At 34.3% G+C, this 20,229-nt stretch overlaps 1 protein-coding gene across 1 annotated transcript in view; it reads right to left on the bottom strand.

Annotated features, from left to right (window-relative positions):
• The window catches only part of LRPPRC (leucine rich pentatricopeptide repeat containing), a 115,195-nt gene that overhangs the window by 81,623 nt on the left and 13,343 nt on the right, over positions 1 to 20,229 (bottom strand). Inside the window, exons 2-11 of the mRNA XM_036872415.1 lie at positions 13,853 to 14,052; positions 12,426 to 12,548; positions 6,058 to 6,179; positions 5,895 to 5,953; positions 5,115 to 5,201; positions 4,366 to 4,492; positions 3,887 to 4,031; positions 3,428 to 3,573; positions 3,067 to 3,172; positions 2,878 to 2,985 (exon numbers count right to left, since the gene is read on the bottom strand). Of these exons, the coding sequence (XP_036728310.1) occupies positions 2,878 to 2,985; positions 3,067 to 3,172; positions 3,428 to 3,573; positions 3,887 to 4,031; positions 4,366 to 4,492; positions 5,115 to 5,201; positions 5,895 to 5,953; positions 6,058 to 6,179; positions 12,426 to 12,548; positions 13,853 to 14,052 (1,223 nt within the window). The remainder of the gene's footprint in view (positions 1 to 2,877; positions 2,986 to 3,066; positions 3,173 to 3,427; positions 3,574 to 3,886; positions 4,032 to 4,365; positions 4,493 to 5,114; positions 5,202 to 5,894; positions 5,954 to 6,057; positions 6,180 to 12,425; positions 12,549 to 13,852; positions 14,053 to 20,229) is intronic.

Genomic DNA, 20,229 nt, shown 5'->3' with positions numbered 1-20,229 from the left:
TCTTTCCAACTGAAACTAAAGCAGGTTTAAGAAAACCTGGGTTCACACCATTGCTCAGTCAAGTTCGGTCACTCCCTCAAGCACTCTGAGGAAGCACACAAGGATAGTCCCTTCAGTAACTATAGTTGGACAGGAAGAGGGAAACACGTCTCAATAAGGAGAAAGAAAGGTGATGGATCTGACATACCTACATACATCCTCCTCAAAAATACAATTCATATTTCTTTTTAAAATAAAAGATTAAAATAATCATATATTAACTTAGATAAACAAGGATCCCAAACCTCCGTGAACTTAGAAAATCTGAACAATCTAGTAAAAATATTTCAAATGTAGGCACAAGAAAGTTTACGAATCTAAAGGAAAGTCTCCATTCAAAAAGTTTTATAAGAATTAAAGTAGTTCAAACTATTGGGAAAGATAATGGTTTTCCTGAACAAATTCCACCAACTAGGACTGTTTACTGCACATAATTTTAGACTCTACCCAGAGCGCTCACTTTATGAGGAGACAATTTCTTACTTTTTAAAAAGTATCATCTACTCAACCATTTCACTCAACTGGCATTTAGGTTTTCATACCAGCCCTTCCTTTTATATTTTACCTGTTTTATATTCTTATTTTCATGTTTCCTAAATATACCAAGGGATGTAGATAATCCCTCAATCATTCTGCATTATTTCCTCTCACTTGGGCCAATTTGCTAAAATTCTAAGAGAGGACTTTTCCATTTGCACAACAGAGAAAAGTACTAGCAAGATAAGCCATGAGGAAGTCATTATAAGAATCTTTTTTAAGGGTTGGTGACGGCCAAATTTGCAGCCAGAAAAATTCTAGAATTCAATAAAAGTCTGATCATCCTATTGTTGAACACTTGGTTCAGTCTGATCTGACCTCTACATACCTTTCTTTGATTTCCTGAAGGGTTTTATTTACTCCTTATGAAACACTCCTCTACATCCTCCATCTCTGCAGCCATTATTTTCTTCTGTTAATTATTTATTTCTACCAGTTTATAATGACTTTCCCCAGACAAAAAACAAATTCACTGCACTAAAAAGAATCTTACTTTCTTATCTTACACTAAAGAAACTATACAGAATATATACAGCCATTTCCCTGTTACATGAAGAAAAGACTGTAGAATACATACTTTACTCTATTTCAGGACTTCCTGCAAAGGAGAAAGTACTTTTTAAAAACTGTAAAACAGCTGACAATCTCTTGTACTCTCAAGTTAACTTTCCAGCTTTCCTATTTTTCCAGTTAAAACCTTCATTGATTAAAAAACTTGGTACCACTTTTTAAATGTGTCCTTAATGCCAAAATCGATACCTAATTTTTAACCAATAGCTAAGAATTTGTATAAAACAAGTACAGCATATTTACAAGTGTCTAATATGGAGGTGTTATGGTATTAAAAATAAGTATTTGAAACAAGAGGACAGAAATCCTAGTTCTAATCCCAGCACTACTGACAACTAGATGTGGAACCTAAGATCAGCCACTGAATCTCTCTGGGCTCTCAGTTCCTTCATTAATATAATGTGAGCTTTCAACAAGGCACCTTTGACTCTAAGATTCTAAGAAAAAAATGGCTTCAAGATAAAGTCCATTTTTCTACTAGTTTGAGTTACAACTATGGAAAAGAATTACCTGAATTCTTTCATGTTTACTAAGTAGTAAAAATGTAGTAACCAATTCAAGTCTAGATACCATGATAGGTTGAGAAAAGCAAATTTACCTGATGAATAAACAAACATTTCAACAGGAGTACCAAAAGTATTTTCATATCTATGTATTGTGGACAATACTAACATGGCCAAAGATTTCCATGGAATGATGTAAACTTTCTGTGGTTCAAAAATACTAGGGTTAAAGGTTAACTCTTAGAGCTTTCAGAACTGGAGGATATGCAAAGAGTTAATCAACTACCATATTGTTTTCACAAAAATTTTTCTAAAAAGGATTCAGAGACTTTTACAGCCAGAAACAATTAGGGAATACTTGTTTCACTATTTCCTTTAAACCAGAAGACGGCTATATATTTAAATAAAATTGCAATATGAAAGTCTGCTAAAAGCACTTTTTTTTGTTGTTTGTCACCCAATGTCATACTAACAACTCTGCATCTCATTCTAAAGCACATTATACAGCGAGATAAAATGAAAAAGACCATTTTTTGTTTCCCCAAGGGGGAAGTACTTCTGTTAAAAGCATCTTTTTATGAGACTACTCTTTCTGAATTACCAATAATGCAAACCAAAGAATTAGATACTGTACTCTAAAATTTAATATTTGTTCAATTCTTATTCATATCCTATAGACATCCCATGTGTACAGGGAAAAGTATGCTAAATGCTTAAACGTACTTAAGAACCTGAAAGATTGAACATTTCTGTCCTTCAATCAGTTGGCTGTCAGGTCATGAGCGTTCATTCTGCAATAAAAGTTTTCCTGCCTTTCCTATTATTTTAACTCAGCTCAGTTAAGAAGAAATAGACTGGTCCACAAAGAAAATGGTCTGATTGCATATATTTTATCTTTAATAAGGCTAAACTAATTTCAAACACTATATGTATGTAAAATCAAGAACTAAAGAGTTTTTTGAAAAACTTAAAAATAATGAACTATATAAAACCACAATCACAAGTCTGAATATCAAGATCAGAGATGAATTAAGAAATGCAATTAAGATGAAAGAAATCCATTATGTTTGTTTTTTAAACGTTTACCTAATACTTTACTATGACTTAATTCTATTTTCTCATAAGATCTAATAAGCATGTTTTCCCAAATAATTCAATTAGATGTGTGTAGAAACTGTTATACTGGATATCTAAACCACTATTAAATCTGTAAAAGGTAAAACCTAACCTTGAACATTTTTCTCCTTCTGATGTCCAACTAGTAATGGCCAGAAATAATGAGTTCTGATAGGAAAACCTTCTTCCTTCAGAGCCTTCATTAGAGCTTTTGCCAAATCTGAAAGAGACACCATAAAATATTACAAAGCTACCTCCGCAAAACTTACTTATGTGAGTTTTAATTACGAGAATATAGTACCGAATTTTTTGGCTAGTAAAGCACACTGGAGTGTGAACTGGAAAGGAGATGTGTGCATCTGGGCTTCCTTTAACTTCTTACAGTAGTCTTTAAGCTTCTCTGCAGGCTAGAAAAGAAAGGCACCACATCAGCTGAATCTGCAAATATCCTACCATTGACCTTCTGCAAATATTCTACCACTTTTGAGATAAAAAATTTGAACCTCTCACCCTCTTTCTATCCAATAATCTTCCAACACAAAAACAAAGTTCTCTTAATATTTATAGTTGGTCTAATCTCATAATATGTTCTCGTATTTTAAAGAATATTATTTCACTGCCGATTACACTGTCTACAAAGTAAAAATGGACTATGTAAATACCGTATTCATAGTCACACAGTGTCGTAAAAAGAAACTGCCAAAGTCACTCAGACTGTTTTCCCTTGATATAGGACATGCTAATAAAATCTGCAATGCTGTATCTTCCAATTTTTCAGTGACCAAAAGCAAAATGAGGTTCATTGTATCTGGAAAGAAAACAAAGACATCTTTTGTTACTGATTTGAACAATATTTCTACGCTGCTACCAATATGAAAGACAAACTTATGAACTACAAATACCAAAAGGATTTACCTGCCTAAATAATAGTGAAACACTTCCAAATCAAAACATTCCCATGTATTCATTCACTCAAGTTTTTCAGTTTATTAAGCTGACTTTAAAAGAATCCTATGTTCATCTACCACAATACCCTATTGTTAGAGAATGCCCTTTCCATCATGTAAGAATAGTAATTCTTATTTTTAGAAAAATCATGAAAATAAAAATTGTAAAACTACCTGGAATATATCTTCTTTCATACGTAACTTTTTCCAAAATTTCTGAGACATATTGAGGATACCCAGCTTTACTGAAGCTAAAGATAATTTGCAATATATCACGATCCATAAGGTAAAGATCAGACTTCTCCACTTTCTCCAGGGTCTATAGACAGTTCCAGAAATTAGAAGAACAAGTTAGAAACAAGTTTTTTTTTTTATTAAAGCTAAATAAATTAAAATACCAAGATTTTAAAAAATTAGAAACACATACCATCTAAAGGTTTAAGACTTCTTTTACAAAACAGAAAAACATTCTATTCCAACACTAACTGTAACATTGACACCAAAGTACTGAACTATAGTAAGAATTCTCCTTCAAGACTGTCTACAAGAGATATCTTTAAAAACAGATATAAGCTACATTTTTCTGCATCATGCAAAATGTAGCACAGTTTATACAAATGATTTTAAAGTATGTTTATTTATATAAGTCACACCTGTTTAACATGGTCAATGTCACCCTTCTCGGCATATGCATTCAACAGTGCTAGGTATGTGTCCGGACCAGGCTCAATTCCAGCCTCTTTCATCACTGTGAGAATATTTTCTGCATTCTCCATATCTCTGTAAGTTAATTCAAAGAAAATAAAACAGATTACCATAATACTGCCAAATGTCGTATCATTTAATCTAGAATGTATTACTTACGCTTATTAAAATTAAAATTCTTAAGTACCATTTAGAATCGTAACATCAGAAAAGGATAAATACATATTAAACTGGTAACAGGTTTCTGAAATAATAAAGATCATAAACATCTCAAATTTTTATAGATAACTTTTCCAAAAGAGAAACCAAATTAAATAATAATTGCATAGACATTAAATAACGTGCCCTCTTTCACTTGGTATGTCGTGACTCAAATTTACCTTTTTAGGAAAGAATAACATTTGGTAAATTATTCTTCAAAAATAAAAATATTTTCCAGGTCACTAGCAGAGCAGTTAATAAACTTTACAAAGTCAGTTACTTTGGATCAAGTCCAATTTTTAAAACTGAAATCTTCAAATATAAGTTTGATGAAACAGATAAATTCAAGAATAATTTATTTTAAGATGTGCATGTTCTACCACACACACTCAAGATTTTTTTTGAGAGGGTAGATAAACATAGTTTAAGAATTTTCCACAATAATTTTCTGTAATTTAAATCTCACTTGAGAATAAAACCTTAGGTGGAACATTACCCAGCTCTTGCATGCCCCGTAACAAGAGCACTGAATACTGCCTCTGTGACTGGAAGATCCTTAGTTTTCATAAATCCAAGAATCTTGCTGCAACAAAAGAGAAATAAAAATACTTCTTGGAAATACACATGAAAAACACTTTTTACAACACGTGCACACAAAATTCCACTCCCTGAAGTTATATCAATAGTCTTGAAGTACTCTTGTTAAAAATAGTAGGTAAGTTTTAAAAATCTGATTGTTTCTTCTGTACTAATCAACCTTTAAAAAGCATAAAGTTTAATATGATTCATTTCATTAAAAATGAGATTGTACATTTCAATTTATTCCTTATTTCCTAAACCCTCCATCCAAAAGTATTAATAAATTTTACATGAGCAGAGAAATGTCATAACTAATTTTATACAAATCACTGAAATAAAGAGAATATTATCAGTTTTATAAATGAATACAATGTAAATGGTTAAGAACACTTACTTTTGGAAACAGCAATTAAAAAAAAAAAGTAAAGCCAGCTTTGTACCTCAACAATTTTCAACTTCTGCTCCAGTAAATGAAATTTTTAATTAAGATAGCAATTTTCAATTACATTTCCCCTTTTACAAAATTTTACATTTTATCTAAGTCATATGACCAAATTTGCTAGGTTAAAATACTTCTGAAATAATTTTCTTACTAAGTAGAAACTTAAAAAAAAAAGAAGAAGAAGAATGAAAATATTCTAGGTTTACAAGACTTACAAATTTGTTTGCTTAAACATACATTTATAGAACTACATACCTGGCACCTTCAATGTCTCCCATATTACAATAAGCAGCAATCAACCTTTGGTATGTCACCTGTCAATGAAATGGGCCAGTTAATATTTCCTAATAAATTTTTTTTTCTGGGTAAAAATAAAAGTGGATATGACCAATAAACATTTATAATAGCAACTACTTACTCGATTTGGTTGAATGTTTGCTTTCTCCATTTTTTCCAAGAAGTCAGTTGGTGAAAATTTATACTCATTTTGAAGGTAGACTTTAAGCAAAGCATTATAGTGACTTACATCATACACAGTACCTACAAATGAAATTTAAATCAAATTTTTAGAAGAGCACTTAAAAGTCATACCCTTTATCACAACTGAAATATGTGCACTTAAATGTAACAAACAAACAAGGAGGGTAAAATGATCACTTCAGCGTTATACCCCATATTTAGACCCACCTATCTAGAAATCCTGCCAAAACAGAGGAAACTAAGTATACAAGAGAGTAATTACTGAATTAATGGACAGTTACAAGTAACTGCCTATTCAAGGATTAAAAGTTCTCTTACTTATGAAGCATAGTATTCCCTTCCTGTTAGAAAATGCTGACAAGACCCCTGTATGTTCTTTTTTTTAACATCTTTATTGGAGCATAATTGCTTTACAATGGTGTGTTAGTTTCTGCTTTATAACAAAGTGAATCAGCTATACATATACATATATCTCCTCCCTCTTGCGTCTCCCTCCCACCCTCCCTATCCCACCCCTCTAGGTGGTCACAAGGCACCAAGCTCATCTCCTTGTGCTATGCGGCTGCTTCCCACTAGCTATCTATTTTACATTTGGTAGCATATATAAGTCCATGCCAATCTCTCACTTCTTCCCAGCTTACCCTTCCCCCTCCCCGTGTCCTCAAGTCCATTCTCTACGTCTGCGTCTTTATTCCTGTCCTGCCCCTAGGTTCTTCAGAACCATTTTTTATTTTATTTTTTTAGATTCCATATATATGTGTTAGCATACGGTATTTATTTTTCTCTTTCTGACTTACTTCACTGTGTATGACAGTCTCTAGGTCCATCCACCTCACTACAAATAACTCCGTTTCATTTCTTTTTATGGCTGAGTAATATTCCACTGTGTATATGTGCCACATCTTTATACGTTCATCTGTCAATGGACACTTAGATTGCTTCCATGTCCTGGCTATTGTAAACAGAGCTGCAGTGAACATTGTGGTACATGACTCTTTTTTTTTTTTTTTTTTTTTTAAATAAATTTATTTATTTATTTGTTGGTTTGCTTTTGGCTGCATTGGGTCTATGTTGCTGTGCGCGGGCTTTCTCTAGTTGCGACGAGCGGGGGCTACTCTTCGTTGCGGTGCGTGGGCTTCTCATTGCGGTGGCTTCTCTTGTGGAGCACGGGCTCTAGGCACGTGGGCTTCAGTAGTTGTGGCACGCAGGCTCAGTAGTTGTGGCTCACGGGCTCTAGAGCGCAGGCTCAGTAATTGTGGCACACGGGCTGAGTTGCTCTGCAGCATGTGGGATCTTCCTGGACCAGGGCTCGAACCCGTGTCCCCTGCACTGGCAGGTGGATACTTAACCACTGCGCCACCAGGGAAGTCCCACATGACTCTTTTTGAATTATGGTTTTCTCAGGGTATATGCCCAGTAGTGGGAGCACTGGGTTGTACGGTAGTTCTATTTTTAGTTGTTTAAGGAACCTCCATACTGTTCTCCATAGTGGCTGTATCAATTTACATTCCCACCAACAGTGCAAGAGAGTTCCCTTTTCTCCACACCCTCTCCAGCATTTACTGTTTGTAGATTTTTTGATAATGGCCATTCTGACTGGTGTGGGGTGATATCTCATTGTAGTTTTGATTTGCATTTCTCTAATGATTAGTGATGTTGAGCATCTTTTCATGTGTTTGTTGGCCATCTGTATATCTTCTTTGGAGAAATGTCTAGTTAGGTCTTCTGCCCATTTTTGGATTGGGTTGTTTGTTTTTTTGATATTGAGCTGCATGAGCTGCGTGTAAATTTTGGAGATTAATCCTTTGTCAGTTGCTTCATTTGCAAATATCTTCTCCCATTCTGAGGGTTGTCTTTCCGTCTTGTTTATGGTTTCCTTTGATGTGCAAAAAGCTTTGAAGTTTCATTAGGTCCCATTTGTTTATTTTTGTTTTTATTTCCATTTCTCTAGGAGGTGGGTCAAAAAGGATCTTGCTGTGACTTATGTCATAGAGTGTTCTGCCTATGTTTTCCTCTAAGAGTTTTATAATAGTAAGACCCCTATATTTAAAGTGGCTGAAAGATTTTTCCTTATAAAGCAGTCCTTGCCACATTACAGATACCCTGAGATGGATGGATTGTGACTGCAGTTGTTATATACAGGTAGGACTGTGCTAACAATTTTGCTTATTTACTAACCAGGCTACTCAGTGTTTGAAGGCTCCATTTCCAGTTGCTGAACACCATTTCTAGTCTGCTGTTGTTAATTACCTGTATTCCAAGGCCCTTTGTTTTCTTTCTATGTTCATCTTGCCTAAGGCCATATCAGTTAAGGTTACCACTCAGCCTTACTATACCAACACGCAACGCACAACATGACATCATGGTTACCATATCAATACAGTGCTAACATGTTTTACTAAATTGTCGGGAATTAAATTTTATATCTTTATTCAACTGCCTGTGGCTACACAGGCCTGTGGTGTCAGTTTGACATTCAAAGCAGTAGAGTCCTGTTCTATTAAATTAAAACTTGTTTTTAACCTTAGACATGCAGTGTACTTACTATGTTTCAGGCACTGTACTAAGTGCTCTGCATACAGAGGTTGAATTACTCTTCACAACAGCTTTCAGGAAGGTACTATTATCATCCCCATCTTACAGATTAGGAAAACTGACTCTTCCATTTACCCAAGGCCACAAGGCTAGTATGTGACCATAAATTTGAATGTAGGTAGTCTGCCTTGACAGCTCAATCTCTTAACCATTGTAATACTTCATACAGGGCCTTATAGGGAACCATGTGCAAGTCCACATCTGTAATATAATTATGCAACAAGGTTACCATGTAGTGTCTGAGAACTTTCAAAAAACCATCAACTCAAGCTGAACTCTAACAATGGTTGGCTACAGCTCTAAGGCTGAGGACGGTATATTCTATAATTTTATAAAGGTATTTACTCTAGTGTGCTGGAAAAGCTGAGGAAACTGCTGAAAAATCCAGATAAATAACATCTATTCTGGATTTTCATACAGATTTTAGTCAAGATTAATGTTAACATAACTCAACTGGGTCTCATTTCTTTATTTCTGCCACACTGACATGGTTCTACAGATGACAAAAACGTTTCTGTGAACTTCAGTAAAAATTTCATCCCCATATTTACTGTTATGTCTAGTTAATTTCATGGGTCATTTCTTGTAGAGGATTTTTAAAAAATACATAGTGTATCTTTCATAGAGTGAATTAAAGTCTTTAACTGTCTAAAATTTTAATTAAAAACTCAAAGTTTAGGGACATAATCCTAAAATATCTTACTTTAATAATCAAAAGCTATATAATAGCATTTCCTTATGTACCTTACCATATACCCTTATACCTCTAATACTATCTCATGGCTCTGGCTCTGCTGTCCATTACTTTTAATGTTTTAATATTATGTTCTTGTTCAATCTCGTCATGTAATAATTTTGTAAATTGTCATCCACTTACATTTATCTTACACTTATTTTGTTCAAACTTGAAAGAATATCCTAAAATATTACTATTTTAGATAAAAGCCAGGTGTCTTGCTAGATTAGTGCTCATCCATTGGTGTATTTTGGATATTCTCTCCTCCATGTATTACCTTGTGCTTGCCCACAGTAAAAGTTACCTGCCACTTTTCTGGCATCTCACAGGGCTTCTTATGTGTAGTTATATTAATTAGCTTGGCATTTTACTGTTCAAGAAAAATATGGTGTCATCTGAAAACTTTAAGATGTCATTATATAGTTCCCTTCATTAAAATTATATAAATATATTAAATGTGGACCTGCCCTAATACCAATACTTAAAAACATGTTTGCACTTTTTTGTTCAGAGTAGTTTTTATCCCTCCCTACCTCTGTCTCTAAACCAGAGTTCTAGTGATCAAGGTTTTTTGCAATCCCAAATAGATTAACAGCCTTTGTAAGAAACAGTTTTCTAAAAAAATTACATCTATATTTTTACAAAATGTGATTATTATCTTAGAGAATTTTTTTAAGTTAGATTTGACTGATTGCCCCCAAGAGTGGAACTGGGTGTCTGGGGAACATAGGTCAAAGCCTTTCACTATAAACTTTACTGAACCTTTTGCATTTGAACCATGTTAATATTAATAGATTTACTATTTAATGAAGTAGAATTTAAATTTTTTTAAAGTCAAGTTAAATTTGCTTGAACATTTTCTACAATTTCAACTATTACTACTTTGGTACCCAACATGTGCAAAACACTGGAAGGTTCATGACAAAGATCTAAATATGAATAAGATAAGATCATCAGCCTCCAAGAGAAGAATATCTATTAAAAAGACAAATTCAGGGACTTCCCTGGTGGCGCAGTGGTTAAGAGTCCACTTGCCAGTACAGGGGACACAGATTCAATCCCTGGTCCAGGAAGATCCCACATGCCGCAGAGCAACTAAGCCCGTGTGCCACAACTGCTGAGACCATGTGCCACAGCTACTGAAGCCCATGTGCCTAGAGCCCGTGCTCCGCAACAAGAGAAGCCACCACAATGAGAAGCCCACGCACCACAACGAAGAGTAGATGCCACTCACTGCAACTAGAGAAAGCCCGCATGCAGCAACGAAGACCCAACGCAGCCAAAAAAAAAAAAAAAGACAAATTCACAATTCTAACGCAGGCAACTGATGAGACACTAATTGGGACTGGAGGTAAAACTCTAGAAAGGAGGGATTTAAATTATAGCTTGAAAAATGGACTGACTTAAAGAGTAAGAAACAAAAGAACACTCCAGAAAAGATAAATAACCTGAATAAAAAAACTTAAGGAGACATACATTATCACGATGTGGCCAAGAAGTACACTAGAAGTCATTCTATTTTTAAAAATTTAGCATATGGCAACACTGAAATGAGAGCCTATCATTTCCAGACTAAAGGGGACTAAAGAATCCCCTTTAGTCTGGAAAACTCAGTTCCAGTCTCGGATCCGTCACAGTTCATTCTGTAACTTTGGACATATTACCTAAGCCAAAAAACCTCTTACAGTTTTAAAAGTCTGTGAACAAGAGTCACGGTGGCAATCTACCAGGTTTCTAACAATATTAATTCAACAACTAGTTAACAAGTTTAATAAGTTCAAAGCATTATTCTACTGGCAAAGAGAAAAACAAAGATGTTACGAATTCTACTCTCACAGAGGATATACAGTACAGAGAAAAGACATGTCTGTGAACAATTATAATAGAAAGTAATGCGTGTCTATCTTTCTATTGAGGTGTTTAATGTTATGACTACTATGTAAGGGCTCTTTTCTATTTTAGAATATAACCATTCTCACAAATATTTCTCCCAGTTCAACATGTGTTTTTAAATTATGTGACTTACTGACATACAGACATTTCTAGTTTGCTTTGTTAAGATTTTCTTAAATCAGGAATGAACACTGAATTTTATCAAATGACCTTTTAAACTATTTTATTTTTTGAATAGGTACTATTCATAGCCCCAAAATGAAAAAGTATAAGAGTATAGGGTAATCAACTATAATTTTTTTTAAAAGTATAGAGTAAAAATTGTATCTAGTGTTTATCATCCCTCCAGAAACATTTTAATATTATATGCACATACACATATGCACATAAACATTTTTCTTCAGAATGGTATCAAACTATACACTCTGTTCTGCATCTTAATTTTTAATTATATTTTGGAGAAAACCACACATTAGTATATGAAGAACTCCATTCTTTTAATGGTTGCACCGTATTCCATTTTACAGACACTCCATAATTTATTTAACCAAACCCCTAGTGAGGGACATCAGAGTTGGTTCCAATTTCTTACTTTTGCAAACAAGCTACAATGAAGAATATCCTTTTGCACATGTGAGTATATCTATCTAAATTCTAACAAATAGACTATGTTGTACACCTCAAGTTAATATAATATTGTAAATCAACTATACTTCAAAAGGAATTTTTTTAAGTATAAACATATTAAAACACTGAAATGCTTGATATGTTAATAAATTCTAACAAATAGAAAAGCTTGGTCAAATGGTATGTGCATTTATAACTTTGACAGACTAAGTGTCTTTCTATTTTGTTCTTTTTAACTTACCCTAAAAGTAATACTTGTTATGAAAAATTATTTTATTCTTAATGCCCCTAGATGTCACTATAACTCACCAAATAAGTCATATCACAAAAAAATATGAATCAAGTAAAATCCTTCCATAAAACTGAATTACAGCATTTATGCAAAGAAATTCTTTTTTACTAAAAGAAAAAGTATCTACACCCTTTATACACACCATATATTCATACAATCATACCCAATTTCTGAAGTTTGTCCCATATCCTATGAGCAAATTCTGTTCTCTCTGAGAGCTTTAGTTCAGGCAAGAGAGAACCACAGCTGCGCAGCAGAAGCAAGGCTTGATTACCACCTGGGCTACCTATGAAAACAGGTTAACAGATAATATTTAACATAGTATCAGTACCATGCAGATAAATATCAAAACTTAAGTTGAAATCTGTAAATATTTTAAAATCTCCTGCCTCACTAAAGATAATATTAAAAGAGTACTCATAAATCAGAAAAATCCTATCCCAATCAACAAGTATCATTTACAATGTTACTATAAGTTTTTAAAACTGATGTTTTCTTAGGGAAGCTAAGGTTATAAATCTATACAATCTGCAAGACTACAAATACAAAGAACCTAGTGCTTACTGAAAGGCTAAACTTCTCAGTATCTTATGAAAATAGTACAAAGCAGTACAATTAAAACCCAAGAATATCCAACTTAGGTTTATAATCCTCTACAAAATATTAACTTCCTTCTCCCTTTATCCACATGTCTCTGAAAGCTGACTTTAAAACAAAAACAAAAATAAACCACTTATTGCATGATTCCATTTATATAAAGTATCCAGGATAAGCAAATCTACAAGGAAGACACTAGTGGTTGCCTAGGGCTGGAAGGGATGGGGGTTTGGGGACTGATGTTTAGGAGTATGGAGGTTTATTTTGGGGGTGATAAAACTGTTCTAAAATTGACTGTGATGATAGCCGTACAACTCAATAAATCAAAGAGAGAAAATGATAAAAACTGTCTTTAAATGCAAGTTATTACTGATACTTCTTTAGTATCCCTCATCATTAGATTCTACAGCTTCTTAATGTGACTGAAATCATGGATGGGCTTTGGGAAGCTGGTGAATGCTCTCAAACTATATACAAAATATGTGTGTGGCTTGCACGTGGGCTTTTGTGTGAGCATGTGTGGTTAGGTTATTTTTGGGGGGGGGAGTGTTGAGGGCAAGTTTCTATCAGATTATCAAAGTTGCATAAGTGACTCAAATAAATTTTAATAGCTAAGTGAAAATGAAAGGGAAATAGTGATTATCAGTCTTTCTGGGAATTTGTCATACGTGACTATCTTAGGGAAAGCAGACACTATACAATAGAAGATAAGAAAAACTAATATCTTCCAAGAAAATTTACCACTGAAAGTGATTCCTTCATAAACTGTGGGAAAAGACAGTTTTTATTTGCTGATTTTGAAATAAACATGCAAAACAAAATGTTTTACTCAAAACTTTGCTCTGATGAGTTGGAAAAACAGAAAGATCATAACATAAAATCATGAATAGAAATAACAAAATTTAAAGTATCAAGTAATGTGCTCTATAATGAGCTTACCACCAAACCAGTACTTAAGAAGTTCAACTTTTTGAACAGAAAATCTTGAAATACCTGAGTGGCAGATGTTATCAAAGACTTTTTGTAGAAGAGTCTTAGGGATGCGGCCAGTTCTTCGGACAGAATTATCTAGCCTCATTAGAGCCCAATCAAACTGACCGGCATTCCTTCTATGAGAAGAACTGGGCTCCTCTTGAAGATAATTCTTTTTTTCAGCAGCAATGGCATATAGCCTGGCTTGGCTCAGTAGCTCTCTACAAAATGAAAGACAATTAGAAATAAACTATGTAAACTACTAACCACATAGGTCATCTTTGTGAGTAAAATTTATACAAAGCTTTCTTATTAGTTACTAAATACCTAAATTCATAGCACAATAGCAAAAATGCGCAGAGAAGTATAAATTGGTAGGGAAGAAAGTTTTGACCTTTGCTTTAAATAAAGTCACATGCACATAAATTGCATGCAAATTAACCTCTTGAATAACTGACAATGTCTCGATAACTTTTCACATGGAATCAACTCAAACTAAGACAATAATATGGTATGTTTTAAGTGTTTTAAATCTCCCTTAACCAAAACCAAGTCAATGAAGGAAAATGAAGATTATGCTACAAAGCTCTTCTCACCTCTACAAATGAGACAAGAGATCTAAAATATATGTAAAATTCTGAAGAATTCTAAAGTATTCTTCAAATGCTTTCTAGGTGTTGCTTCTTATGAATTATTAAGAAGACCAATTTCCAAGTTAAAATTATGCAGTTTTTTAAAGGATCATTAACGACAAAAGAATTTCCCATCTTTCTAAATAAATCTGAAACATTTTATAGTGATGTTTCAACTCTCAATTCATGTGTCAAAATGCTAACTGTATACTTTTCTAATCATTTTAACAACTGCAACCAACAAATATAAAACTAGATTTCTGCTGTTAAACATCATTAATTTGGGGAAAGTCAAAAGAAAAAAAATGCTTATAAATTAAGGTCAGACTAGTACATGTGTGTTTACAAAAAGCAAACAACCTTTAAACCATTCAACATTTTAATAAAACAGGTCTAGCATGCAGACCAAATGCTCCAAAACATGAAATCAGAGGTATTCTACGCTGTAGAAATAAGGCTCTACCTGATTTACAAACATCAAACTTAGAAATAATCCTTATGTGTGAAGGAAACCCTGTCATAAATCTTTGAATTGAATTTAAACTCTTTCTGTGCATTCAAATCTCACACAAAATTATCTAATTCACAGAGATTTACATCTTTATCCCCAAATATCTTAAGACTTTTCAGAAGCAGCCAGTAAGTATAACTAAATAATACACACTAAGTATATAGTAACTAAGTATAATGTAAAAACACTCTACTTATTAATTTGAGGATGCCTTTAGGATGACAACCACATTTTTCTAGCATGTGCACATTTTCTACCACAATTACCAAAATAAATATTTACATACTAGTGAGTTTAAAAATAAAATTGTTGACTTCCTATCCTATGTTATTAACCTGGAAAACCAGTCACAAAACTGAATGATTAAGTACGTGATGTTACATTAAAGAAAGCTACACCAGTAGTTTCACAACAAGGTTATGTAAAACACAGAGGCAGTAACCGATACTCGACTAGAAATTCTACCACTGTGACCTGGGACAAATCACAACCACTCTGGCCATCAATGATTCCACCTATGTAAATCAGTAGACTGGAAAACAATGGAAAAAATCAAAATACTAACTAAACAAGACAATGTCTTATCCTGTTTAGTTAAGAAGCCTAATGATCAGCACTTGTAGATGGCTAATTGATTAAAGTTAGTTAAATGAACTGAATTAATTAAATGCTAGATTTTTACCTATAAACCACAGAAGATACATGCCTACATATATTTATCCCTTATTTTCAAAAGTTTTTTCTGGCTGTTTATCTGGCTGTTACTAACCTATGCCCTTGTTAGTCAGGCAAACACAAAATATTACTTTAAATCACCCAGAACAATGTGTCAGGTTCAGGTGAGTGTACAATAATATCGTTCAACAATGAAAGCTAAATAACACAAGAGATTTCAAAATTGTAGTGAAGTGTATTTGTCAATGTTTTTTACACAACCCAAATCTGATAAACTGTGAAGGGGCATAAAAATAAAACCTCTGCTTAAAATGCAGTTTTAAAATGTAAGATCAGGGACCTCCCTGGTGGTCCAGTGGGTAAAACTCTGCACTCCCAATGCAGGGGGCCCGAGTTCGATCCCTGGTCAGGGAACTAGATCCCGCATGCATGCCGCAACTAAGAGTCCACAGGCCGCAACCAAGACCCTGTGCAGCCTAAATAAATAAATATTAAAAAATAAAATAAAATGTACGATCAAACAAACACAAATAAAATTCAGGCAGAAAACAGAGATGTTAATAAACCAGCACTGCATGCTGAACATTCTAAAGCTAATTTTTCTCACAAAATAAATCTTTAATGCTGCCAAGTCTCCTTCACGTGTGTTTGGCTTTAATTAGTTAAGTCAAAATATGAATCTACTATAAAATAAACTGGGGAGGGGAAGGGTTACATATTTAAACCAAAGGATTCTTCACTCTTCAAAAGGATTCTCCAGTGCTTCCTCACATGGCAGCGCTTTCTACATTTCTTATTTGACCCAGAATTTATTTTTAAATTCACTTGAACACACCCTGAAGGAAAAAGGGTGTGTTCACAGCCTAGAGCGATAGGTATGTTGTGATAGAAAGGAAAGGAAAGAACAAGTGCAGGGGTTAAGGTGGGTCCATACAAGGCAGGAACCTAACCATCAGGCCTGCACTAGCTGGAATGCACTGCCTCCAAAACCTGATGACCAAGTGATGTAAACACATAAGGGAAAATTATTTTATCATTTCACCCAAGTGTCATAAGTGGTTCCTTTATATTTTTGAGTTAAATTTCTCAGGTTCCCTCCTGAGACTCCAGCACTCACAACCAACTTCCAGGTTACCCATGAATTTTCTCTGGCAAAATCTGGCATTTATAAAGTTATTTTTCTCAGGTTTTGCTGTTTTTTATAATTGGTGCTAGTGTTTTTTGACTCTTTAGTGAAAAAAATAATGATTTTATAGTTTAGCGTCCATATTTCAAAAAGATACAAGGACTAGATTATTATATTATTATAAACAGGCTTCCATGGGTTCCCTAATTAATAGGCTCCCCTATTAAGCCTGTCACTTTTAAAAATCAATGCCTTACTTTTTCAAGGCATTTTTAAGTTTACAGAAAAACTGTCCAGAAAGTACGGAGTTCCCATGTATTATGCCCTCTTCCCCCTCCACCTAATTTCCTCTATTAACATTCTATATTAGTGTGGTACATTCGTTACAAATGATGACCAATATTGACACATTTTTATTAGCTAAGGTCTATAGTATACAAAAAGGTTCACTCTCTGTGTGTACATATCTATAGGTTTTGACAAATACATGACATGCATTACAGAACCACACAGTATTTCACTGCCCTCAAAATGCCCTGTGTTCCACCTACTCATCCCCTTCCCCCTCCTCCTGAACCCCTAGCAACCACTTTTTACTTGTCTTGTTTTGCCTTTTCCAGAATGTCATATAGTTGGATCATACAGGATGTAATCTTTTTCAGATTGGCTTCTTTCACCTAGCAATACACATTTAAGGTTCCTGTGTGTCTTTTCATGGCTTGATAGTTCATTTCTTTTTAGTGAATAACATTCCATTGTAGGGATGTACCACAATTTGCTTATCAGTTCACCTACTGAAGGACATACTAGTTGCTTCCAATTTTGGGCAATTATGAATAAAGCTACTGTAAACACTTGTGTGCAGGTTTTTGTGTGGACAGAAATCTTCAACTCATTTGGGTAAATATCTAGGAGTGTGACTGCTGGATCATATGGTAAGCTTATGTTTATTTATCTTTGTAAGAAACTGTCAAACTATCTTCCAAAATGACTGTACCATTTTGCATTCCCACTAGCAATAAATGAGAGTTCCTATTGCTCCACATCCTCACCGCAGATGCCATAGGTGTTTTAGCCATTCTAACATGTATGTAGTGGTATCTAATTGTTGTTTTAATTTGCAATTCCCTAATGACATATGATATGAGCATCTTTTCATATGCTTATTTGCCTTCAGTATTTCTTTGGTGAACTGTTCAGATCTGCTCATTTTTCAACTAGGTCATTAAGTTTTCTCATTGTTGAGTTTTAAGAGTTCTTTGTATGTTTTGGATAGTCTCAGTGTTTATTTCTTTCAAGCAAACTTTTTATTGAACTGTTATTCATTCCTTTTAAACTCTGAATATACACCAAACTAATCACATACATTTTTAAAACTCTCCCTTCCCTATTCTCTTCTTCCTTTTTCACTGCTATTATGAGCCAATTTGGCATCACTTTAGAGCTATCAGAGTTTAAAGATACAGCGATAGAGCAGGTATAGTCAGTAGCTAATGTTTATTATGCATTTAAGACATGCAAGGTAATAGAACATTACGACTATAATCTTGACTTTACAGATGAGAAAAGTGAAGTAACTTGCCCGAAGTCACAGTAAAAGCTAGTTAACTGACAGGACCTGTACTTGTCCTGGGGTAATTTCATTCTGCAATGAGCTCAACACGGCGGAAGGGCATCAAGGAAACTAATCTGGCTCCAACAGGCAGTTCACACTGGAAAGGGGTAAAAATTAAACCTAGGCAGGGAATGTGAGACGAGATAAGGGAAAGTCTACAATGGCTGATAACTACGGGATTTGGATTTTATGACATGCTTATAAAATACAAGACTGATTTTCACAATGCTGCTCTCACAGCAGCATATTTTGCTGAACTATTCTGTAGGCAATAGGTATCCAAATTTCTCTTATGTTCTCACCAATCCCTTATTTTAGCTATTCTACTTGGGTTTTCTTTAGTCTGTTGATATGGCTGATAACATCAATTGACTATTCAAATGTTGAACCAGGCTTGCACACCTGGAATAAACCCAACTTCATTGCAGTATATAATTCTTTTAAACATTTTATGTATATACTGATTCCAATTAAGTTTTAACATGTTAAAAATTCAAAAAACAATGACTCCTCCTAAAAGTGGCTGGTATTCCTTTCAAATTTCTTCACTGCTACTGACTACACCATCTTTACATTGTTCCCTCAAGCTCAAAATCTTATAATTGCTCAATCCCTCTCATCCTTCACAGTGCATCTGTTGAGCCCTCAGATACCTCTTTATTTCTGAGTCCCTTGTTCAATCCAGAACACATGGATTTTTGCAACAAAACTCATATTAGTTTCTCAGGCTTCAGCTTTTCTTCATACAACTGCCAGATCAATCTCCCCCAAAACCGTCTTCATGTCACTACCTCTTTAGGATCCTATAACTGTTTTTTTTTTTTACTTGTATCACAACACCTAAATTCTTTCATTTATTGATTCAAAGATTTATTAAGCACCTTCTATGTATAAAGCACTGTGCTAGGATCAGCCTTTCTACTTATCTAGTAAGTAAACCTGATAATCAATTAGTTAAACTTAAAAAACAAAACAAAACAAAACCCACCAGTTGTGTTAAGTTCTATGACTCCAATGAAAAAGCAGTAGGGTTCTACTTTGGATTAAACGTACAAAGATGATGACACTCAAAATTTCTACCTAAGGATAAAAAGCAGCAGCCATACAGATAGCAGAGGATGAGTATTCTAGGCCAAGTAGAACAGTCAGCAGACCAAGTGCGTGAGCAACAGATGGGATGAGATTGGAGAGGAAGGCTGGGCTAGATCATGGAGGACTGTGAAGGTAAGGAGTCTGGATTTTATTCTAGATACAGATTTCATTCCAAGTACAAAACTGTATAGAACCCTACTGAAGGTTTTGTAAGCAGGGGTTGTGGTATGATCTATTTCTGTTTAGAAAAGATCAGTCTAGCTGCAGGGTAGACCATAAATTAGACAGCAGCAAGAATTTAATAGAGATACCACTTAGGAAGCTGTTGCAGCAGTCTGAGTGAGAGACTGAAGCTTACAGGAGGGTGGGCGCGGAGATGAGAATCACCAAGGCTCCCACCTGATTTAACTGCAAATTCCAGGCAACAAGTCTTGCCAGTACAATTTGTTAATTCTCACTTCCATGTAATAGAGAAAAATGCATGTAAAAAAGCCCTAGAGTCTTAATTAATCCTCTGTATATATCTTAACGTATTACGTATCATTTTCATAACACTTGATAAGCACAATCTTAGAGACAAAAACAGAAGGCTCCATGGCATAGTGGAAACACACCAGCTTTCAGAGTGTGGGCTTGAATGTAAAAATGTAAAATGGTTATTGGGATAAGGAGGGGAAATTTTGGCAATTACTCCTAATTTTGGTCCTTAAAATTCTTGTTTAGAGTCAAATTTAACATGAATATTTT

This window comes from Balaenoptera musculus, chromosome 13 (genome assembly GCF_009873245.2).
Source record: "Balaenoptera musculus isolate JJ_BM4_2016_0621 chromosome 13, mBalMus1.pri.v3, whole genome shotgun sequence".
In the NCBI taxonomy this organism is placed as follows: Eukaryota; Metazoa; Chordata; class Mammalia; order Artiodactyla; family Balaenopteridae; genus Balaenoptera; species Balaenoptera musculus.
This window is presented reverse-complemented; position numbering and strand designations above follow the sequence as displayed.